This window comes from Calonectris borealis, chromosome 14 (assembly GCF_964195595.1).
Source record: "Calonectris borealis chromosome 14, bCalBor7.hap1.2, whole genome shotgun sequence".
NCBI classification, from domain to species: domain Eukaryota; kingdom Metazoa; phylum Chordata; class Aves; order Procellariiformes; family Procellariidae; genus Calonectris; species Calonectris borealis.
In genome coordinates, this window is record NC_134325.1 from 16977569 (window position 1) to 17003210 (window position 25642).

The window sequence follows — 25642 nt, forward strand, 5'->3', positions numbered from 1 at the left end:
CATAATCAGAGAACATAAACTTTAAAGTTAAAATCAGATTAAAAAGATAAAAATATTACTTGGGGCTGATGAGAGCACATGGTAACTCCACAGTAGCTGCTGAGCTGAGCCTTTGTCAGTTAAGAAACAACAACGACAAAAAAATCATATAGTTAAAAAGAGCTGACCTCAGCCCTTGGACTTTGCTCAGGCGCTAACCAGACTTCAAATGTTTAGTGCAGATCCTCTGGCTACTTATTGACCACACATACCTGGACACACATAAACATAGCCTCTAGCAATGTGGTAGGTGCTCAGGCTCCCTGTGCTAACTCTTGCACACAGGTTTTGCACTGTTCCAATGCCACTTACGTCAAATTAATTAGTCTCAAATTGCTGCAATCAGTGTTAATAAAATTAGATGTTTTATTTTTAGTGAGAATATCAAAAACTTTTACTAATAAAAACAAATTACATTCTTATAATACTGCTGCAACAGCACAATGTAGCTCCAAGTGTTTCCACTGTAGAGTATGCAATTATTTATCCTGGCCAAATGTATATTTAACTGTATATACTTAAGCAACATAAGACTATCACGTGAACGCCTTAATGCCTGTTTATACAATAGCAGAGCATTTTTAAGCCCTGCGCAGCTGCGTTAACACTGGGCCGTTTAAGCCTCAGGATGTTGGGGCTCATCTCAGAAAGATCAGGAGCAAAGTGACTACTCGTTCTGTGGAGTCTCAACTTCATTGTGAAAACTACTAGCTGCCATAAAAAGGTCACAAAGTCACTTTATCATACTGCTGGAAAATCCCTATACCATGAGGAACTGAGGAATGGAGAAGAGCAGAATAGGACTTACAGATAAGAAGGGTACTGACCCCCAATATGGAATAGCTTGTTGGCCACCAAGAAAGTTATCATGACACTAAGGAATGGCCTGATATAAATGCAGTAGCTCCAAGAACCCCAGGGCAGCAAAAATATAATTATGCACTTTTGTCCCTGCCACTCCCTCAGCACTCCTACTGCAAAACGCAGCACAGCTGCTCTCCAGAGCCGGAAAGTCCTTCCAGTGGGGACAGATGTTCATTCTACATGGTCCATGTGCCCCGATTACTGCACTTCTGTCTGCCCTCCGGCTTTCAGGAGTTACTCTGTACCCGCGGAACAGCAAACGCTGTGTAGACGTACATGGGAAATGAGACATTCCCTTCTTTATGAAACCCCAGGTATAGCTGGTAGATAAGGTCTGTGCGCGGAGGGAAGAGAGCGCACCTTTTTCTGAAGTGCCATGGAAATAGGGAGTGAACCTTCATTTTATCTGAACATATCTCCTTGCCGCAATGAGTACTAGGTTGGGGACACTTTTGTTTCTTTTGACATCAGTCAGCCCAGAACCTTCTTAACACAGGAGCTGCCGTTCAGGTCAGCTGAAGGAGATGACTGCTTATGAAATACGTAGCATCTTAAATATGAGCTTCTCCTGCTACGCTGCAGATGTGGATGTGTATTGGATATACGAGGCTATGAGTACCATCCAACTTTAAACATACTAGTTAGCCGTCCAAATTAGGAGTCTCATTTCCCTGTATAGGCAATGGATCCTTCAAAGCATCTGGATATCCTGAATTCCTTGGAGGCTTCTCACTGATGATATAGAGGTCTCCTGTCACCCCATCTGCAGTACCATGTTTGAAAGCTCTTCATTGGAGGGGACAAGACTGGGAATAAATGACCGAATATTCAATAAACATAATCAATAGAGCAAGAAAAAGAAACAAAAAACCCCAGCAAAGCTCAGAAGAGGATGCAGGAAGACACATGCATCTCACACTTGGACTCAGAATTTTGATATCATTTTCCAAACCACACAATTATGGGAAACATTCAGCCATGAAATAGAAAGCTTAGATCCTGACTATTAACATTAATATTTCTATTAACATGTAAGCTAATACTAATAGAATATTAATATAATCACAACAGAATGCATAGCTGTAGAACAGAAGCAAAGAAAACTAATGAAAAATTCTAATGAAACGTACCATTATGGACAACTCCAAAGCTCCAACAAACTATCTAAGAAGCGCAAACAAAGACCAAAAGGAGAATCTTTAGGTTTTCTGGTAATGAGACATTTAGAAAAGCACACAATATTTGAAAAAACCATCTGTCTTGAAATCTGCTTTACAGCCACAATGAGCTTCCACGCTCGTCAAAGAGCCCCAAACTGAGATTCTTCTTTCGAAGTCTGACAGCTGTCTGCTATTAGTTTTATCTATTCAATCTCCAAATCCCAAACTCAGAGGTTACTGGTGTAGGTCAGTTGTGAGACTATGTTGACTCTCTTGCCATTCGACATGGAAAACCAAATAACAAAGTCTGCACTATGTCAGCAAGCATTTCACATTCTTCGGTTTGTCATGCAAAGCACAAAGACCCTGATACAGTTCAAAATGGTCTTTGTATCTACAATCTTGTTTACCCTTGGAATACAAGCTTAATTTCCCACATGCCTAAAGCGTTTTAAAAGCCACTTCATACAACAGAAAAGACAGTGCTAATCTCTGGCAATGGAACCCGAAATATTGAGGGTTTCAGAAGAGCCTCCACATCAGCAGTTAGATCAACTTTATACTTATACACATAAAGTGGGTGTGCATGAAAGGAAATGTCACTTCAGCAAAATCTAGTTCTAGTGGTGTAGGATCATGATTTTGCCATCCCTAGATGCAAATTATTCAGCTGCTTAAATTAGGCAGTTTCTCCTATTTCTACAGAATCAGTATCCACAACTCTGAAAAACGGTAAGGTCCCTTCACCTGTACACACGCAGCGGTGCAGCCTCCTAGGGGAAGTGACAAACTGTCCACAGTGGAACATATGGGCAAAAAGAAAGTCCTAACTTAGCCACGATGAGCTGCTCCCTTGAGGGCACCTGCCACCTTCCATTAGCTTTGTAGTGAACTTCAGCTCCCGGCTTAAGCATTTTAATTAGATGCTAGAGCAGAGGTGGAAATACCCCCTAAAATATAAAGGCATGCAGAATCAGAATCACGGCAACAAAAGCAAGGGGCATGACACAAGGAAAAAAGTTTCAACAAGAAATGCAATTCCTAAAGCCAGCCTATCTCTTCAGTGTTTACCTCTAAGCAAAAAAGCAATTCTGAAGAAGGGGTTTAAAACTATGGTGACAGTCAAGCACGTGAAGATTGCCTAATCGACTAATTTTGGAGGGAACAGCTTGCAATTGCAGGGTTTTTTGTTTGTTTGGTTGGTTTGGTTTTAGTGTTGAGTGGTAGAACTGTACCTCCTCAGCGGAAGGAAGTTCTTGAAAAAGGCGAAGAACTGCTCTCAAATGCCTTGTCAGCCTGTGGAGCTACTAAAACAGGTATTAGTTAAAAGAGAAGACTAGGATAATTCTTGGCTTCTTGAATGCACATAAGTCCTAACTGCAGTAAAATCTGCTTTTTTTTGTGGCCACAGATACATGGAAAAGGGACTCTCCCATAGGAAAACAAATTGTGTTTTTACAAAAAGTCAGTTAACTAACGGGCACAAAACTGCTTCAAGTCCCAGCCCCTCCACATCAATCATATATCAGCTATTCCTACATGACGTGATAATCTAGAGCCTGGATAGAAATTTTTAAACAAATACCACCTCTGCTGAAAAATGATCTACTTCCTTAAGTCATCCCCTCCTCAAAACTCTTTCTAGCCTTCAAAGAGCTCCCAACCTCACCAAGTTGATGGAAGCAAACTCTTTGCTGACCATCATGCAATGAGTAAAATTAGACCAAGCCTGAGAAACAAACAAAACTTTCCAACGTATCTCCGTTCCATCATGCCTCTCTGAACAGAATTGACGCTACTATCACCAAATCCTACATAAGCGCTTCCCAGAATGTAGTATACTTCATCCAACGTACCACATGTATCTCCAAGACTATGTACGCGGAAAAAAGGAAAAAAAAAACCAAACCCAAACCCAGTATTACTGTGCCCACTGAATGAATTCACATGCAAGCCACAAAGTTGAGAAGAACCTGGTTACCCAAGGGGGGCAATTCTCACACAGCCATTTCATGTCTGACCTCTTCCTTCTCATCTTCAAGGGAGTTCTATAAAGCATCTTCAAAGAATAAACCAGAGTATTAAAATAATAACTCTGGTGGATATTAAAACCCATAGATTCAAGAAAGAGACAGCCTTTACAGCCTGTAATAATTTGCTCTCTCTCCCCAGTTAACCCCTCCACGTTACACCGGTTATAAATCATCCATCTCTCTGCACGCAAACGTCATATCATGCCTTTCCTTGCTAAATCTTCCTCTGCTTCCTAGGTATTGTCTGTCTTTAACAGTTAGTCTAAACTACCAATATATCCAGGTAAACTTAGAGCAACTGTTCTTCAACTTGTATTTAGTAATGAAAATTCTTGCTTCCACTTTTAGACCTGAAGAAAAGCTTACATGCCCTGAAGTTTGTCATCTTTAGCCCACTGAAACAGATCTGCCAAAGACATTGCTTCCCTTGACTAACCTTGCCTTGTTTGAAAGTAGAATGTCTTTTTTCTCCTTTTGGTACTGCTAATTTCAGCCCTTGGGTATAGCTACCATACCTCTCCTTTCAACTACTATTTGTTGCTTAACTTTGCAATTACTTTATGTAACCTAAAACCACTTTGGATTACAGCTTGTAAAAAGATTCCTTGGAAAATAGAAGTATATGGTATTGTGATTCTAATCAGCAGATCCCAAGGCCATAAACTTCAAAGAATCTTCGCAATGTGAATTTCCCTGTTTCTGCGAGTCAGTATTCAAGATAAATGTGGGATCTTTCAAAGACAGAGAGATAGGTATCTGTAAGTACCAAGGTACAACTTGCATATTTAGAAGCAGTAGTATTTTTTCTACCTTAGTGATAAAATCCAAACAGATGGTCAAGCAGAGTAGAAGACCTGTTCGGCATGAGTAATTTCACCAGTCCTGTGACTTTGCTGTTAAGCAACTATATATGGGCATATATTTACAAATTGCAGTGACTCACAGCACAGATACAGTGAGCAATGAATGCTCCCGTGTTGGCACTTACTTTTTGACCTGTGTTATCTTAAAACAATTTAGAGACTTTTAAATTATCTTCTACAAAACTATGCTTATTTAGTATATAGGATCCTTATATAGGGGTGTTCCTCTGTCCTAGCAAAGAAAAAAATGGGAAAAGTAGAATTTATAATTATGTTAATCATAACAACCGAATGCAAGTACAATTGCCAAGGCTCTCTGGAAGTGAAGGAACTGTGAACTGATGGCCTGAAATCTTCCTGGTAGAATGGTGACAGCTTGGCAGCAACTTTCTTAGCAGAGATCTCCCGAGGTCTGTAGATGATTTCAGTGGATATAGTTACTCCTTCTCCTGACAGAAAGGACATCCTCCCTCCACAAACCCATTCACATAAAATACCAGATGAATCTCCCTGCAAGTTCATTTACTGTGAAACTCCACGAACGCTTATGTCAACACTCCTGAGGGAGCGTGGCAGGAACAGGAGATGCTGTGGGGGAAGGAGATGATGGGAATTCCACAGCCATTACAATGCAGGAATATCTATTTCTCTGTATTTTTACAACAGTTGGGTCCATCTGAAGTTTAAGATATAACCCAGTCATGTTTTAACATTTTAAGACAAAGACTATCCAGTCTATGTGTCTATTCCAGACACATTTTCACTGTTTTTCCCCTTTTTTTATGCATCATCCTACCACTGCTAGAGTAGCAAAACTACAGCAGGGATGAGATGGATAGTAATGGGGTAGTATTGCTAACGGATATTCTCTGTGAATGGACGACTTAACTCCTCATCTGCAAAACCAGGAATTGCAGACATCTTCATTTAATTTTAGCTGCATTATTTCAGTTAAGAAGAAAAACTGAAAATACATGCTCAGGACTTAAAGCTGTCTTATCCTACTATAAAACTACATACAGAATATCTCGACAAAAATTTCTTTCTTTTTTGTTCATATATGTAACATTTTTCCATTGTCTACAATAAAGTAGCACCTAGAAATAAAATCTGATGCAGCTTCTTATGCGATACCCATCAGCACCATGTCTGTAATTCTGCTTTCAGTGGAATTTGCCTCCTTCCAAAAGCAGTGACATCTCTTCCTCTCCCCACTTTTCAGAACAGGCCAATATTGCCCCCAACTTGATGACTTGCTTCAACTTGCTTTTCAGCTCTTCTGAAGTGTGGTCCAAGTTCCCATGGTTATGTAGGCAGTCCAACAATCTCCCTCCAGCACTGAACACTAACCCTTAGTACTCTCATCACTGTAACAGGATTAAAGAAATTAAATTGCAGTTAGTGAATTTAAACATACTCCAGTCAAAGGGTTTTACTCCACGAATGAATGCGAAGCCATACTACCTGAGCCAAGAGACATATAAATAATCTGTTTTTATAAAATGCAAAATAACAGCAAAACACTACTCTTCAGCTATTTTTGAAAGCTGTAACTTTTACCATTTGTAGAAATTATTATAAATCATAGCATCTGAAAAAATCTGCACTCCGTGACATTCTTATTAATAGTGATATATCTGTGCTCTGCATGGAATGTCCTCTGGCTTTCTGCTCAGTTTCTGCTTCACTTCCAATCCTTCTTTCCTGTCCATCTCCTCTCCTGGTTCCATAGTCTCCTCTGGGATTATCCAAAAACCTTTCCAAAACCCGGAAATGCTACTAAAATGCTACCGACTGCCAAGAGCCAGCAAGTCCTTCTGAGAGTTAAATTGAATATGGTCTTGTTTTTAACTAAGAGTGTGACAAGACTGCCATTGTAGTCATCATAGATCTGAACCGTGATACAGAAACACTCTTGAAGAGCATGCTCAACACCTGAGCCGTGTTTTACTACAGTCCACCAATGCCGTAGCTGTTGGAAGTACCAAGACAAGGTAATCTGCTGTCTGATGAGACAGGTCCTTATAGTCAGAAGCTGGGAAGACCTTCTTATGCCTTACACTCTTATGCAAAGACATGTAATTCATGCAACCTCAAATTAAATTGTAAAAGTGAAACAATCCAAGTTAATCAGAAGCTCGGAAGTAGTTATTTAAGCACTTCATCACTGAGGATTTTTAAAACAAGTTATAGAGACGTTTCCCTAATAACAGCATTAAAGTTACTCTTGACAAGCTCACATTCATTAATACAGTCTCCTGTTCTATGCACAAGCATATGATAAATCAGCACAGGTCTGAATTATCTTCTCTAAATAATACGTTATACAAGTAAGCAATTACAGAAAGATTTACTCAAATCTAAGTTTCAAATTTCTTCCCTCTCATCTGTACGTACTCATAAATGCAAGTTACATATATGAAAGTAAGGGCAGAATTTAGTCTCAGATCAAGCAGCTGCGCTTGACAATGTGAAATCAACTTAAATTACCAGATGGTACACACCAAGTCCATATATATAGAAGACGACAAAACCATAGGTGGGTAATTTGCAACCTTTAAAAAAAAAAAAATCACAAACTAAATAAAAAGGCATTTTTAATGCCTTTTTCCATTAAAAATGCCTTTGTTCTATGCAAACACAAATTGTCTTGAAGTGAATAAATAAGCTCAGCTGTGTTGTGCAATGATTCCATTAACCTTGCAATCAAGCATTAAATTAAATTGCCTTGTTTGGATTTCCCTGCTGCAGGGGAAAATGTACCTTTTAAGGTCTGTGCTTTATGTTACCAGAGCCAACAAGTAAAAGCTTCACAAGTAAACTTCTACAATTAATAACACAAGAAACTAAACAAGTAAGCATATTGCAAAAATTCCTCTGATAACTTTTTAATGATTAACCTTATACTCAAAGGTTCATAGCCTTTCACACTCGTTCTCCCATGCATTCAATTAACATCTGCTTTGAACAAGTTAAATGTAATCTCCATACGTTTTCTAGGTGTACCAATAAAGCAGCTCAGCACTCCCGCTTGCTGCCTCCGTTCACAGAATGAAGAAAGCGATTACTGCACCGTTTTATTCAACTCCTTTTCCTTATGCCAATTTTCACCCTGGAAAACTGCTGTTCAAACCAAGATTAATTTTTTGTTTAAACTGCACATCATGATCACCCAGCAACTAAAGAGGAGCTGTTTTAAAATCACTGCCCTATTGTCAGAAAACTCTGATCTCCTGCCTAAGGTGAGTAGGCTTACATTCTAAATAGAAAAGACTAAATCAAAACAACACATAATAATGTCTCCAACTCTGGGACCAAGGGTAATTTTTCTGTGATCCCATGTTGCAGCTAAACTGCCAGCCATACAGAGTCTTTATTGTGTGTAAAGTCCGTCCCCTCCACATGAACTGAAAGAATGATTTTCAAAGCTGAAACAATTGACCTAAACTAGGGATTGCATTTCAGTGTGTCACAATCCCATTCTAAGTGGAATATATTTAAACACACAAATAATCTCTCCTGTCGAACGTACGTAATTGGTCCTGATGTGTGGTGTCTTCAGGTAAGGAGCTTAGCAAATAAAATGTGAAAATAATTTACGTGCCAAGAAAAAGTGTTGCAAGCACAGAAAATATCGGATGGGGGAAGGAATCAATGAGGAAGAATGTATCACTAGCTCTCCTGAAAGCTGCCTGTTACTTAAACAATAATATATTAGACTAATTCTGTATTGTAAATAGATAGCTTGTTAATGTGGCAATGTTCAGAAGCCACAGCAACAGACGAGGATGATACTTGATTAGTCTTCCGTTGCATCACCAGGTGGCAATGCCCTCACCCACAGTCAACCAGCAGCGAGTGCTGTTGGCCGAGTACGGGTTTCAAGTTGCAAATTTCAGAAAGAGATAGGAGCTCCTGAAAAATCCAGGCATATTTTACAACTGGCAAACATGTGTTGACTTAGGGATTGAAACTGAGCTGAGATTCTCTGAGAGGTTTTAGTTCTTTTGTTTAGACTTACCATCCTGCTCTTTACTAATACCAAGACAACACCAAAGCAAATTTAGTATGGCTTTCTGTGAAAACAAGGCTAGGTTCTCCATCACTTGTATTTCCTTAGTAATCCATGCATCACTATCGAGAAAGCATCAGTCATATCAAACTCAGTCAACTGCATTATGTCCCAGGAAAGACTTACCAATAACACAAAAAGAGAAAAAACTTCTAGTTCAGAAATCGGTACAAACTGTAACTCAAAATCCATGTTTTATACTTAGGGGCCCCTCACGGAAGAAAAAGGATACGGTTCACATACTACATCAACAGTAACACTCATCAGGCTTTGGGTTTGGAAGGGAAAGAAGCAGCTATAGGCTGATGCCATTAAAAGCAAAAGTGTTTAACCCATTTATCTCAACTCTTAGCAGAATATAGGTCTCATTACTGTCCATCTCCCCGGTTTCCTTTATGATCGCAATCTCATAAATTATGGATTTTTAGTCCCCTAATTCTTGATCTTTGGCCTTGACTGTTCACACTGAATCATTGGACTTGGAAGAATCAGTGGAAATGAGAAGAGAATTAGGTCTTTTTTAGTTCAAATGCTATTAAAAAGGAAGTTTTAAATTTTCTTGTGTCATGTCTCATCCACAAATACCCAGATGAGATTTCAGCAAGCAATCAGAAGACATGAAAGTCGGCATTTATCCTGACACCTCTGTGAACATATAACCTAAAATACTCTGGAGAAGCTTATACCCATGTATTCAGTATCTGAATTCCCAAAGCTATTTAATCTTAGAGATCCAATATGCACTAGATATAGCGTGAATTCAATGCACCATTATATGCAAGCATTTGCTGGATGAGACCTTACCTGTCAGCATCTCCGAGCCCCAGGGAAGTATTCCGCTGCATCGTCTCCCGCACGGCAGCCATGCCATCAGGCAGCCGGTTTAGCCGTCGAGTATAGAGGCCCAGGCCACCATCGGTCATATACCTTTTAAGCAGCAAAACAAAGGGTCGTGTTTAGTAAAATAATAAAACTTCTAGATATTACTGTAGCTCATATCTTCTGCATGTTTTTAACTGTATATTGCAATTTCTCCACTTTTAAGAATATTACTCAGAATATGAAGCAAGGAAAACTCTATTTTTTGCCTCTCATTGTTCTCCATTACATCTTGCACTCTCTCATCAATAAGAATTGAATTTCTGCATAACTGTGACAAAGGAAGAATACTTAACTTTCATTGAGGATGCCTAGATGGAAGCCATTGAATATTTGTGAATGCTATAATTAATTATCCTTCCTGTCCAAAAAAGGCATGGTTTATACTATCCTGAACTCTTCTGTGTGGGCTAAAACAGCACGATGGAAATCTCAATGCTTTTAAAAGTTAACTGCAAAAATCACATTGAATTCATCCTAGATTTTGTCAGCGGTCCATGAACAACGAGTATCCCAAGGTTTATTGTGAGAAATCAAAGTTGCAGCATGAATGAAAAGGTTTTTTCAACCTTGTTTTGGCTCCTACATTGTACTCTGTTTGCAACTGTGACCTAGAGACATCCGCATTTAAAAAGTGTTACTGTGCTTGGATATTAAGAAGTGTCAGGTGTATGTGTGACACTTCACAAACTGCTAAGATAGCACATTTCTTACTTTCTAGTTTAGACAAATGAAAAACACATCTTAAAGTGAACAGAGATGACACTTGGTGGACAAGAATAGAGAGATGTTGTTGATCACAAAAATGCAGGCTGTGTCGTCCAGCATTTTTGCTGAAGTCTCTACCAATGCAGACAGCAACAGCCATCACGTAATGAAACTTCAGGATGTGGTAGTAAGCAAGAAAATTTTAAAAACTGTACAACCACATAGAACAGGAGGATTTTTCTCTTGGTTTAGCTTCATTTCTAAAAGTATTTCCGACTACAGATATATGCGAGCTAGCTTTAAACTAGAAAGGCAAGTCCCGTTCATCTCTCAAGACGTTGGCATGGAATGAATTCTGTGCTACCACAATCAGTTCGTCAGCTCAGGTCCATCTACAGCAGCAGCACTGACAGTTGTGTAAACACACCGTAAAGATTTTCACACACCCGAGACTGAAATAACTCTAACAACTCTAGCAACACGGCCGCTGTCTCTGGCATAGCGCTGGACTCGGAACATACCTCCCCGAGTTAGGAGCTGATGGGACTGGATCCTCTTAATCCTTTAGCCACTCTTCACGGAACGACAGCAGCCCACAGAGCAACATCCAGACACGCAGGACACCTTCCTCGTGCTTAACAAGCACAGAGCTTTTTCCCTAACAGCGAGACAGCCTCATCCGCAGCGAGAAAGGCCAGATGCTCCTAGCTGCAGCCAGCAGTGCTGGCGAGATGTTACTGCAACAGATGTGCTTTACCCCAAGTCAAATTTGATTTCTACATTTATAAAAATGGGATGGTAAAGAGTCAAGAAGGCTTGCACAATCTGCTGCTCAGCATTTCAGTTAGATGTATAAATCTGTACGGGGCCTTCCCAGGAACAACCGAGGAGTCCCTCTGGGCAGCCTAACAAAGAGGTTGCTAAGCCCGTCGAGTCAGACACAAGAGTATTCTCCGTTCAGCAAATCTGTGGGGACACGATTCTCCAAACTCATAAACAAAGACTGTAAAAAGCATGAGGAGCAGTTGCACTGTAACTCGTGCGGAATTTGCCTTAGGTCTAGTATTCTAACTTTTGTTTGACATAGTTTATAAATATTTTATAATTATTTATGAAGAATTTTTTTTCCCTTAAGCTACCAAAATAAAAGAAAGGGAAAGAAAAGAAAAGTGGAGCTTAAGCCATATTGTAATACAAACATGCAAACAGCATTTTGCAAGAACATCTAATGTACATATGCTAATTGGTTTATTGCAGATACTTGTCTGCACACGAAACGTGTTTCTGTATGAATACCCGTTGTACACATTCTGGAAAATGCAGCTTTTGGCTTTGCTGTGAGATTTCTGGCATATACTAGTCCTTTGATAAAAAAGATCAACTATAGCTGAAATAGATTGTTCTCCATACTTATTACTCAGAATATGTAAAATGAAATATATTACTCTTAAGAATTAGCCATGCTGAAATCAATGGAAAAGTTTCGTATGTGCCAGAGCAACACAAGATAGATTTTTGTATTTTGAAACAGGTTTGTGTAATCACAGATTGAAAGCCTTATATCTTATTTTTATTACATGCAATGTCCTCTACCCAGGAATGTTTAATTCTAAAAAGATGCCAAGACCAATGATGCCTAAAGTGCTGCATGCAACAGTGAGGTGAAAGAAGAAGGAAAGGTACTAGCTTCTGAATTTTGTGGAGAAAAACGCATTTACAATAAATACACTTTAAAATAAATGAGGAAAAAAAAAATTCCCTACTATCCATTAGTTAGTACAGAGGAGATTAGAAGTTACTGGTGCTAAAAACCTCCAGCCATTGCTTTCTTGTCCTTCCTCTCCATCCCTCCAAACTTAAAACTGTCTTGGTTCCCAGAAACCATCTTGCCTTTATGAATACAACATTATTATTGCTGCAGATTTTTGCTTTCTGAGAAAGGAGAATATAATGAAGGTATATTTTTCTAAAGACAATCTGATAAGGTTTTACTCAGGGAGGAATAAAACCAGGAAATATTATCCTGCATGCGTGTAATTCTAACAGTACTCAACACTATCGGAATTTATTGCCTTATCATACATCTACACAATATGGAATGCCAGTATACTAGCCCCTCTCCTCTACAACGACCCATTGCAGTCCAAACAATTGTATTAGGCCAGTTATCGATTAGGTGTAATTTCTCTGACTTTTCTTATTAAAAAACAGGACAAATATGTATTAGATGCCTTGCTACATTCATGAATCAAAAGACCTCTGCAAGCACATTCAGTGCAAAAACAAGCACTTTGAAGTATTTTTCTACCTGCCCCAAAATAAGAAGTTGTTTAAACATAGGGAAACGCGTACTCTTTGACTTTTATACAGGTGGATAAATTCTACATGTTCAAAAAATTTAATAGCTCAGATGCTTTAGGAATGGTACCAACAGCTAATGGGGAATGACTGCCCTTAATGAAGTCGAATATAATAATGCTTACTGAATGGACAGTGAGACAGTGATGACATTGGTTAAAAGGAGTTTCTAATCTTTTCAGGAATTAATGCTTAATTCTCATCTCTATCGTGTCACTCTTCACCAGCAAGGAAACAAAATTAACCAAACCTCTTTGAATATGAAAAGGCTCAGGTTAAACAAGAGCAGTATTATGCACTTCCAACACACGACTGGAACTTACAGCCCACTTTCTAGGTGACACTTTTTTCCTGTAAGAAGGTGGCTCCCTGCCCTGTATTACAGGCATAAAGTAATTTGCTTTGGAGTTCCCTGGACAACCTGGACCTTTAAACTTCTCTTTTCTTTAGCCAAATACACCCTTTCTGTGCCTCTGAAATTTTCAGTGCCGTAATAAGTCCTTCCAAGTGCAATATTTTTAGGGTATTTCTGATGCTGAAGTGATTTATTTCCCTTTTCTGAAAGGCACGCTGAGGAAACAGGAACAGCTTATGCCAGGCATCAGTAAAATCCAGCGGTCTGAGTCACTGACTTCTGTCCGCACTCCCTACTTACCCATGCGTACAGCCAACAGCACGCCTACTTTTATGGTCTGACAACTCTACCACTTCATATATATTAATTTCACTCCTTAATGTATGAATATGGATTTTCCAATTTTGAAAATAGATAGCCAAGGGACAGCCATTCTTTACTTAAGTATTAGGAGGAGAAGGAGCAGCAGGTAAGTCAGCAGCATACAACAGACCGGGCAAGCCTACCCCGATCTGCTCAGCATCACGCGGCTCCGTAATCCCAAACCCACAAGCAGCAGAACAGCGATGTGTCCCAAAACTGGAGCTGACTCTGGCAGCCCAGGTGCTCCTGCCTTCCTCTTGGTGCTTTGGATTCCAGGTTAGTTAGGAAACAGCTGCCCAGGTACCTCCTGGCAGAAGACTTGCCCAGCAACCCAGGTGCTGGAAACCTGAAGAAACGAAAAGCTTGTAGGAATTACAGCTTTTGGATTATTCCGCTTTGACACGCAAAAGCCTCTCTGAGCCGCAGCAATAACACCGTTATCCTTAATGTTTTCCTTTAAATGTTTATTTTCACTAGGTTTCATCTGCCTTGCCATTACAATCAGTTCAACGAGATCGAGAGGCTTAACAAGCTTTGAGTATCAAAGGAGGAGCCTAACTTTGCCAGTTGCTGAAAACCAACAGCAGAAAATTCTCCACTGCTGTTTCTGAAATATGATAAATGTGATCAAAATGATCCTGTTATTGCAACCAGGAATATGTTCTAAATCTGGCTTAAAAAGAAATGCTAACCTAACGGCAGGATGATGACAATCCAAAATTTCTCAGTTTAGTATGAATTTGGTGTGCATTTTCCACCTTGACATTAGCATTAGACCATATGATCTTTCCCCGTGTTTCCTCCCCAAAGTCTTTCCATCCATTATTCTTGCCTGACTCTCCACTACAATGCCCACCACATCGGCACAGTACTTGATCTCTCTAACCGAAGAGTTGAACATATACCCTGTCTACAAGCCTGTGGCTGGTTTAAATTCCATTCTTTGACCCACGTGAATTTCAACAAAGGCATTCAGGAGCAGGATTAGGTCCTGAGCTTTCAGGTTGGGACTGCTAATACAATGCCCACATCCCTAACGTTAGACCAAATATTATTTTTCAGGTTCATAGAAGCACAAACCTATTGCTCATTTAATTTAAAATTTAATTTCAATATTTAAGGCAGTCTATAATTTATAAATTAATAGACTTTTACTAATAATCAGTAACTATTTGCAATTAACAAACTAATGAAGGAACTATGAATTGTTTTGAAGATGCTTGAACCCAAACATGGAGTAAGCCCAGAAAAAACAATAATTGACCTGCAGTCTCAAAAATCCTAATCACTGCTGGGAAGAAAGAGATACTTGTTTCACTAACGGGTAAGACAGGAAAAATGAGATTATGCAAAACTTAATACGTGTATTTTCATTTCATAGTTTACTTGGAGAAACCTCTCACCTGTAAATCACTAATAACATAAACGGTAGCTGCTTATTCACATTGTCCAAACCGGTCTAGACACAAAACAAGTCCACCCCCGTTAACCACTTAATCCTCAGACCCTTTTTGGGAAAAAAAAAAGAAATTTACAGAAAGAAGTGGCTTCTGTGAAATCAATACTTTTCTATTTGGAGATGTATTAAGACGTGCCTGGCACGTAAGTCATTCAGCAGCCATCAGATAACAATTTTTGGGCACTCCTGCCCAGGGCTAAATTTATTTCTACATGTCTTCTCAGCTGGGTCTCCTTGCAAGAAGTCTGCAGGCTTGTTACTATAAAACTTGCGTTTGCTAAGGGAAGGAATTCCAAGGACAGTATAGCCTGTAAGGGACTTGGGTGGCTGCTGCCACTATAGGTCAAATCTCACACGTGCCCCCACATCTCTTCCCTCCAGGACAAGGGCTTCTTACCGAGCTTCTGAGGAAACGGGTTTCCTGTGGAATTAGCAGTCTTAGATTGTAGTTTAAGAGCTGTCAGTACACAAGAGAAGAATATTAGACTCAAAGAAAGCATCTCTCACATCACTGCATCCATGCCTGTTTCGAAGGAGACTCTCCTAGTATATGATCGTATTTCCAACACTCACTAAACCTGTCTGCCAAATGCACCTTAAGCTTAAATTCACCTTCCTCCAAAGGAAGAGGCTTGCTCCACCGTCATTTTTAAAACTCTTTTAGAAATCTAGTCAGCCCATCCAAGACGACGACACAGATCAGGCACTGAAAAGCATCCATTTAAGGTAACTGGACTTTCAAAAGCTAGAGTTAGTAGAATAAGATTATATTGATATTTTTATGTTAAATATGAATATTGTTTTATGTTCTCCTTGCTTGCCTCAATTCCTCCCGCCCTTCTTTAGGCTGTTTATGAGAAGAAAGGACAGTTTAAAACTTTACTTATTCCTCTTCATCTATCTTGGAGTTGAATGGCCCTTCAGAAATGAATGGAGCACTGTATCTTGAAGGAGAACTCTGGCTATGGCAATGAGACTTCAAATGCCAATATTAACTATTAACAGCCCCCAAAGCAGGCTTCAAAGAAGCCAGGTGATAAACGTATGTACAAGAAGATAGCAAGACCTGAGAAAACTCATGGGAAGAGACTAGGACAGATCCTCCCCAGATTTCACGGAGGAATCTGGGCAGAGACTTTTCAATGACTTCGCTAGGAGACGCGAGGGCTTCGTTACAGCATTAGGACTCATTAGGATTAGAAGAATTTTTCCCCTTGTAACCAAGTGACCGGTAAAAGCTTAATTATTTTTAAGATGCAGTCTTGCTTAACTATATTGACATTTCCCACATTTTTCCCAAACTGTATCTTTAATTCTGAGCAGGTTTAGTTCAATCTGGTTAGTCCATTGAGTTAATCCTAAATTGTGCGACTCAGAGGCCTTGGCTCAGAGCTGCGAGCGTTGCCTGTATGCAGGAGTTAGGCCATAGCAGATGTTAAGTCTGGGTCTACGGCAAAGCCTCTCTAGCCCAATCTATGTCCAGTATATCCAGATTAAAGGTGAGCAGCACAAAAGGGTAATTAAAAAATGTTGCTTCCTTCTCCGTCTGAGGGGATTAAAATCTACATTAGTCATCTCTCAGAAGAATTAATCTGGCAACCGGACTGACCTAACACTAATGCCTGACTAAACACTCTCCAGAGGATGGAAAAGGGCATCAGCCATCCACCGTACTGGAGCTGGGCCACATGGCTCACTATGCTGGAAGGTTCACCCGTACGAAGGAGAGTAAATCACAGCACAGCCATTACGGTATTTAGAAAGACTAAGCCCTGGGGTTCCAATTCCTAGATGGTTTCTGAAATTTACCCAGTCATTCGCTAACATAAAATGAACGTCTCCACCCTGGGAGAGAAGACCGAAGATGGTAACCTGTCAAAATGAGATAGATAAGACCAGAAAACACCCAAGAGTCAGGTGTGCAAATGCCACACTGGACCCCAGCGAAACATGGGTGGAAGCTCGTTACTGAAGAGAGGACAACGATCACACCCACCAAGCACAGGCTGCCAGCCTGGAGCAAGCTGAAGATCCACCAGAATCAGGCAGCTGTTCAATGGGGTTTTGCAGATGCCAATTTTGATTTAAATGCCTAAATCCTTTCTCAGAATCTATTTCAACGAAAATCATAGGAATAAGCTATAGAATAAGCGACCCATTTTGCATTGTCCTCTTTATTTTTGTTAGGGAGAGGAACGCCGTGTGACCGAAGAGAAGCAAGGAGGGAGCGCTGCTTCTCCGCAGGTTCTCAGCAGGGTCAGCAGCGGAGGAAGAGGTACCCCACGGCGACTTGCGACTCCCTCACGCCCACTCCTTTCCTGCGGACGATCCACATCGACGAAGTGCGTATGGCTGCATCTCCCCCTACTGGCTAGCCCCAGAGTGGGACCGTATTTTGTCCTTTAGAAGCTGTCCTTTTGCTCAAATTACAAAAACCTGTTGGCACTGAAGCAGCAGCTCAAACACTGCTGAGGTGTTTATTACAGAAACAAGCCCAGAGTGGGATGATGGCTATTAAATGGTATTTTGGTAGTCATTGACAATAGGCCAGTACGTACAAGTAAGCAAAAAATACAACACACCACAACTTGTGAGTTCATTTTATTGACAAACACTACATATGACCTAACGTGCCCCTTTTTAGCAGTATATAGTGAATAAAAAGCTTGATTCCAGCTGATCTCTAAGGTTATAACTTATAGGCCTACAATGTGCTGAATCCTACACTCCAACAAAAGTTCTACGAGAGCATGTTATCTGAGATATCATTTGTGATAAATGATCACTCTTTTATTGATGAAACTGACACCAGAACTATTCCTGAACTGAGTGCAATATTTAAGAATATTTAAAATAATATACATTAATAACATTGAAAGTGCTTATATAATATTCTAGTCATGTTTCCTGTAAAGATCTTTAAGTACAGTTTTTGGAATAAGAATATTATTTTGATTTAAACACTGCCATAACTTTTTCTTTTCGTTCTCACAGCACCAGGACATCTATGACTTTAAATCCAAAAGCTAGTTCTGAACCAGTTTCAACATAGTTTACTAAGAAGTCAAAAGTCAAGGTTTCCTAATACCTTTTCAGAAAAGTCAAAATTTTGAGTTTGCTTGCCTGACCTCTTCATTATTTGTGTTAATTATCTATTTACCATATATAGCTACTATTCTGCAATGTTGAAAAGATCAAAATGTAAGAAGCCAGTCCTAGCAAGACAGAAGGCAGTTCAAATAAACACTCTGCTCAAACAGAGAAGAAAAATAAAATAAACCTCCTAATGATTCTTAGTCATGTTGAAGTGTTATAGCCATATAAGGAATGCAGTTTTACCCATCCACTGTACTTAGAAGATATCTTATCACTAAAATCGTACCATTTAAAGAGCAACGTCCAGTAAAACGACTAACCCACTGTAACTCAAAGCATACAGAAAAAATAGGTCGGAAAAGACTATAGCTAGCATTGAATCAGTGTACAGGGTGAACAGGTTCTCATTCAGATCATGATTAGCTCAGCCACTCTTGATTTCTAGTTAGCCACGCGTTACCTGGAGCAGCAACCATTCCTGTTACAGACAGCTTAGGCAATGGTTTCTCTTAACTACCAAGAACAAATTCTCATTAGAGGCAAACGGCATAGTCCTCCTTTTCTTCCTCTAAAACCTTAACCCAAGTGAAGGTCTGTTACGCCACATATGAGCCTGACATCTGAAAAAGATGCGTCACTGTCTGACTGATAAATAGAACAAAATCAAGCAACTAAGCCGCAAGAATCCTACAAATATCAATTACACTTCAACATTCAATGAAATCAGTCCTCAGTTTCAGCTCTTCATATCAAACTCTTCTTTGCCTCCTGATAGTTATAACTCCTAAATTTCAGCCTACAACAGAACTCTACTTCAATGATGGTTTTGGTCCATGTTACTCAAGGGTAGACAGGCCTCTGCACCACAAAGATGGTTTCTACCTAGGGCACGATGCTTTTGCGTGGGTTTAATTGACCTGAGCAGAAGCAGGGGGTAAAGCCTGGTTCCCCAGCCCAGAGTGGCCTGCTCTCCCTTTTAGCATCCTTTCATCCATCTTCCCAACTCACCTGCTGGTAGTGCTTGTAGAAAGATCCCCAGGGAGCATAAAGGCTTGAATAAACAGGAAGGAATCACAAGCCCGTGAGCATTGTGCACACAAACACATTAAGAGGTTGTGGAAATAGAGAGCTGGAATGGGAATGTTTCGGCCTCAAAGCATCAAATAAATGGGGAGTTTAATAAAACGGTAAAAGGTCTCCCCCCCGCCCCACAACAGCCGCTGCCCCCACAGGAGGTCGCTGCAAGAATTTTAGCATAGGGCCCCTGAACATCATGTGCAGGCTGAGCCCTTCTGTCCTCATCTAAGAGCTGAGGTAGCAGTTCACTGCTAGGCTGGTATGAGAGAGTCACCAGGAAACGTTTCTTAATGAGATGCACTCAAAAGAGAGAGCTGGGCATGCCCCAAAGCCCAGCCCGGCACGCAGCAGACCCACGGTCCACGCACGGGGCTGCTCACATCTGCTCTGCCTCGAAGTTCAGGCTCTAGGGCGGCTGAGCTGTCAAATCATCAGATCTACATTTCGTTGGAACATAGCTGGAACAGCCATGCTTCTGCAAAAAATTGTTTTGACAAGCTGCGTCTGCGGACCCAAAACCATCGCCTGAGAAAATTTGTGACCAGCACTAATCGGTACATCCGCGCTGTTAATTCTGCATAGAAAGCTGCACACCAGGGTAATGAAAACTGGGGCAGAGGATTAATTAAATTAAAGGAAAAGAATTTTAAAAGGCCTTTCTGACCAACAGCTCTGTTGCTCCATTCCAAGGACAGATAAAAAGGAAATTAACTCCACATCTCATTAGAGAGAACTGGGGCAGGGGGGAAGGTCAAAAAGAGGTAGGAAAGTGTGCGTTAGTAGCTAGAGGGAGACTGAAGTGGACGAAACCTTCCAAACAAACCCAGAAAAGCCACAAGAGTTAACGTCCCCACCTGGGACAATCTTTGGGGTGGATAGGTGAGACAATTCTGGGCTGTGAGGTACCACTTTCCGAAGCCTCGAGCTCAGCCAGCTGAAGGAGGTGGGTTGGGTGCTTGCTCCCCACCTCACACAATTCCTAGTCCTGTTGCTTTGTCGTTCGGTGGATGTTTTAGCTCCCACGATAAGACAACTTCTTACCTTTGATCCACCCCCTGGAGACTTTCTTAGCGTAAGAGGTATTTTCTGCCCATTTGGAAAAGATACTCTTTCTAACCCTATGAAACCAAACCCGGTGTCTGCCAGAGCTCTGCTTGAGCAGGCTTATTAAAGGAGGCCAAACGAAACTTCCCATGACCCAGTACATTTCAGAGAAAGCATCAGGATCACAGGGCTAAAATAGTTTATCTTGGCTATTGGATTTATTTTGCCTGTAACAAATATTTTGGCTTCTTACCCTATCAGTTTGCCAATGAAAACACAGATCCAAGGTTTTCAGACTACAGAATTGTAGCAATTCTGAAAAATGACAAAGTGAAACACATACCAGCTAATAAAGAGCTATTCATGCTATAAATGCCCTCTTGTGCTGCTTTCCACATACTGTAACTCAGCTTCTGGAAATATTGGGCCTGTTCGCCCTAACATTGATCTCAGAGATTTGTTCTGCAGCAAGTCACACGGATGATTTCTTTACAAGCAATGTAAAGAAATTTCTAAGCGGTGTATTATCCCTCTCCCACAAAGACACAATGCTATCCTAATTTTTTATTATTGGGAATAAACCGACATTGGGGAAGATAACTTATGAAACAGGCTACCAAAACATCTGCCCATACTGAAGACGGTAATCTGGCATGATTAAGTGTCAGTGAGATTCACCAAAGGTAACAGCCTCATTTTTTTATCTCTCCACTGATATTGGGATTATATCCAAAGCTGTTATCGCAATTCAATATCGCAATACTCCCTTCTCGGGGAATCTGCACACACGATTACTCTCCACAGACTATGTAACCCCGACATTGTGGGCTGCTTCCAGGGACGCTCCCTCCAAATACCCACCGGTGCAGCGAGAGGACCTCCAAACCGCCCAACCTCCAAACCCTGCCCACAACCTGGAAATGGAGCTGGATCTTGCTGACGATGGATTGACCTACAATACAGATTCTGCCCTTGGAACTTAGTCAATGGCTACAACAGTGCTATATAAATCAATAAACCAACTCACATCATGTAGCAAAATGGGCTTTTGTAGCTAAAGGCAAAAGATGTGGAAAAGAAAAAGACATTTGTACATATCTTGTCTTAAGAACTTTAAATTAAGATCTCATTTATCAATGTGTTGCTGGTTATATGAATAAAAACTGAAAGTTATCCCCCTCCTTTAAAAACTAGTGGGAAATAAGAGTCAGGTACTCAGTTAAAGATGTTCTAACGCTCAAGGCTAGGAGTGAGGTGTTGTGAATATATGACTCTTCTGCTAAATGTTATATTCACCATTCTTGGTATTATTCTTGGTATGTAACTCACTGCTTTGGTGACAGAGGTACCAACTGGCAAAAAAATTTTATTATATTATTAATCCCTTAGACCCAGAATCTAAAGACCACTCTTGTATTTTCAGGCTATGGAGACTTCCATTTTTTACCCTACGGGATGACCAGACAGACACAGAAAAGGACATGATACACAGAGATGAGTGAAGGCACAGATTTCTCTGGAAATGTCATTCATAAACTCAACGGCTTTCTTATTCTTTCCTTTTCCTTAACGTGGAATCTGAACTTTATACACTAAGAAAAGATCTGCAAAGACTGGGGCTCCTCTAGGATATGAGCAGGAGAAGCCTGAACTGACACAATTCCGCCAGGGACACTTCTCAGCTCATACTCTAGGTGTTTTATAGAAACCATGGTGCTACTCAGAATTTATTTTCCTCTCTTCTAGACCAAAATTACAGCCACGAGTTTGAATAAAAGTCATAGTCCAGAGGAAAAGCAATAACTGTTACTACAATAAACACTGCAAAACTCAGGTACAAGCTAATTTATCTGAGGAAAACACAAGGCACTTCAGTGATAGGATGCATTATTAATGCAGCAACAGCTACTGGTGCTTTATACCGGTTTTATACTGTTTTTTGCATCAGCTTCTTTACTATATGCTTCCCTGATGAAGAATTAAAAATACAGTGTCTGACTTTTCAAAAAGGATGGTGTGAAAACATCCAAATATTCACAACAGACAGAATTAATGGAGGTTTCCAGATTGTGTAACTTAACTGGTTAACTTAGTGACGGAGCAGCAGCTGGATTCCAGCTTTCTATTTCAGTAAGAGACACTAAATCTTCCAAATAAGCCAATGCTACAAGAAGTGTCACAAAAAAATTACAGAAAAGCAAAGGATGTAAGATGGCTAGACAGGGGAAAGGCTGCCACAAAAATAAATATGCCATTTACATCTCAAAGATCAGTTTTATCATCAATCTAATGCTGATGTACTTGAGCTAAGAAAAAATGACTGTACTTTCCAGAAGGAATTGCAAATGGACATATTGAATTGAATACTGACTTTGGAGCAAAGAACAAAGGCTTTTTCCAGTCATGGCAGAGGTAAAATGTTGATGTAAAACCTTGTTCATAACTGTTTATCAGCTCGTATTTCTGCACACTAACTTGTTCTTTGGACTTTATTTTGCATGTACAACTGTTTTACCCTACACAGAGATGCAAACTCATTTCCTTCCAGTGAACTGTCCCCTAAAAGTTCAGACAGCAAAAAGGTTCAGTAAAAGTACAGAAAATGCCTCACTCTCTCCATCTTGTGGGCATAAATGAATGTTGCAGCATGTGTTTGACTTGACCACAATGAACCCTGACTCAGGAAAACATTTAATCATGTGTATGATTATGAACATGTATGTTCATGTATAGGAATATTTTCTTAACATGCACTTAAAAAAATCATGTGCTTAAAACCCACTGACTAAATTAGCTGTTATAATAAGCTGTCCCTCCAAATGCTTATTAAAACTAGTCGAATATCTTTGATTTTTTTTTTTTTCCTTTCTCCAAATAATCACGGGAATACAGCGTCATTAAACACAATGCAACAAATCACATAAAGTATAGTATTTAAGAAGAAAAGTAAAGGCACTTACCCACTCGTGATGTCATCAGCTCTGATATTCTTGCCCAGCACATCCCCGTCGCTCATATAGCCGGTGGCATCCATGGTGATGCCTTCCAGATCGATTTCATCACTTCCCTTGTCCGAGATGTCCACGTGGCAGACGCTGCTACCGCGGGACGCCAGTTGCCTCCGCAAAGGTGCCGAATACATGTAGCGTCCCGACTCCGTGTTGATGAAGCGGCTGGCGTTCCCTCGCGGAGGATACCCGTTTCCCATCGACGGAGCATCGCCTGCCTGCAGGCGGGGGCTGGACTGCCCCAGTCTCCACGATAAGGGGGTCGGTCGTCCCGTCAAGCTGAGGATGCTGCGGCCACTTATCTCGGTAGTGACGTTGGTGTCAAATGTAGTTTCCAATGTGCTTAAAAAAATAAATGCATTTTATTATATGCGGCCTGCTGTGCAGAGCAACGTGAGATTTCAGGTGATTGCAAGACTTTACACCCTGAACTCTCACCAAGTTACAGACTGTAAGTAACAGCATTAACAGAATTTACCTGCTACAACGCCTTGAGAGAGTTACGCTCCATTTCTCCAACACTGTTCTTAAATAACGATACTCTTACACCCAGGCCACCAAGTGTTCAACATATATGTGAGAAGACTTAAGCAGGAACTTTTTAATGGATTACCCACAGTATCAAGGCATAACTTTTTCATCTTCAATCATATATAACTCTATTATACTATGGTTTTACCACTCTAGGCAAGAGAGTAGAATATTAAGCTGACTAAAGGAAAACCAACTGAAGTACTGTTTTTCTGATACGTTTTCTTTTTTTTGGCTGCATTCATGAAAGTCCTAATACTCTGGAGACGTGTCCAGCACTGAGATGGTGTCTATTTCTACACTGACGAAAGGATTAAATGAAAAAAATAATAAGAAAGGCAAAACAAATTTATTTTTCAAAATCTATTTTATATATTCATGAATTGAATATATTTTTCACAATATTGATATTATTTATACAGAGCTCTGATCACAGCCTGTAAATACAGTTTTTGATAAGCATCAGCTATATTAAATTGTCCATTCTCCGTGTCCGAGTGTGTGAATATGTTGCATCCCTTCCAACAGTAATGCTAGTACGCTCTGAGAATGCTGCGACCACTTATCTCGGTAGTGATGTCTGTGTCAAAAATAGTTTCCAATGTGCTTAAAAAAATAAATGCATTTGGTTAAATGTAGACTGCTCTATGGAACCTTAAAAATGGGACCGCTACCCCATGAGATTTCAGGTGATGTGTATAGATTGCAAGACTGCACTCTGAACACTTGCAGCTTAGTTGCAGCTAACTTAGTTGCAAGCTAATCCATAGCTGCAACTTCTTTTACCCACATGAACTCCTCTTTTCCTTTCCCGCTCAACTAACATAGTGTTATTTCTTTTTTTTATTGTGGATATTTGTTAAAATAAGCAGCATTGTACTATTAGCAATACAATGTTACGTACACGCTGCAAAAACCTACGTATCCTGAGGTTACAGTAATTAAATCATAATAAGCTGTCACATTAATTGAAATTTGAAAAGAAAAATAGCATTGGGAGTTCATCTTTGCAAGCTCTGCCCCAGTTTTAGATACGAAGCCAAAACACAAAGCGTTCCCCCAATGAACTCATTTAGGGCTGCAGTCCATAAGCACTGAGCACTAAGTAGGACCCCGACCTCATTAGGGGCCAAACAGCTTATTCTCCCAAGCCTCCCGCTCAACACTGAAAAGATCTGAGTCACAGAAGGTTTATATGTAATAAGAGTCTTTGTTTATTTAGAGCATATTTTAAATATTGCTGAAGATTTATAAATGCTGCTTTACAAAGAAAAAGCAGTTATATACATGGGTGATTAATAATATTAGCAAAATTTGTTTGTCCAAAGATTGGTCAGGAATTCAAGTTATGCCGTTTATCAAGTGGGTCAAGCACAGTTCACCTGCTTACTTAAACAAAGTATTACACATGGGGGAGGGAGATGTAATGCACTGAAGTTGTTCAAGAGTAAGATGAAGAAACATTTTAAGCTGTAACCTATATTCAAACATCACCTAACGCATTTAACAAGCACTGACTATTCTCCACTTTTGATTCTATATACAACCCGCCACCACCAATTACTCATCGTACATCTCAATAAACACTGAACACAGTTCAGAATCTGTGCTTTAAAGACAAAAAGCACAAGATCAGTACCTTCCACTAGCAGTGTTAATCCCTTTTCAAGGATGCAACCCAGCCAGATCTAACAAATGTAAAGTAAGAGCACAATGATTTCCAATATCTTATA

General features: G+C 40.1%; 1 protein-coding gene across 3 annotated transcripts in view; it reads right to left on the reverse strand.

Annotated features, from left to right (window-relative positions):
- Window positions 1–25642, reverse strand: part of NAV2 (neuron navigator 2) — a 233309-nt gene that overhangs the window by 78173 nt on the left and 129494 nt on the right. For all 3 annotated transcript variants that reach the window (XM_075163316.1, XM_075163318.1, XM_075163317.1), the window contains 2 exons: window positions 23331–23720; window positions 9836–9958 (listed from right to left, as the gene is read on the reverse strand). In XM_075163316.1, the coding sequence (XP_075019417.1) occupies window positions 9836–9958; window positions 23331–23720 (513 nt within the window). The remainder of the gene's footprint in view (window positions 1–9835; window positions 9959–23330; window positions 23721–25642) is intronic.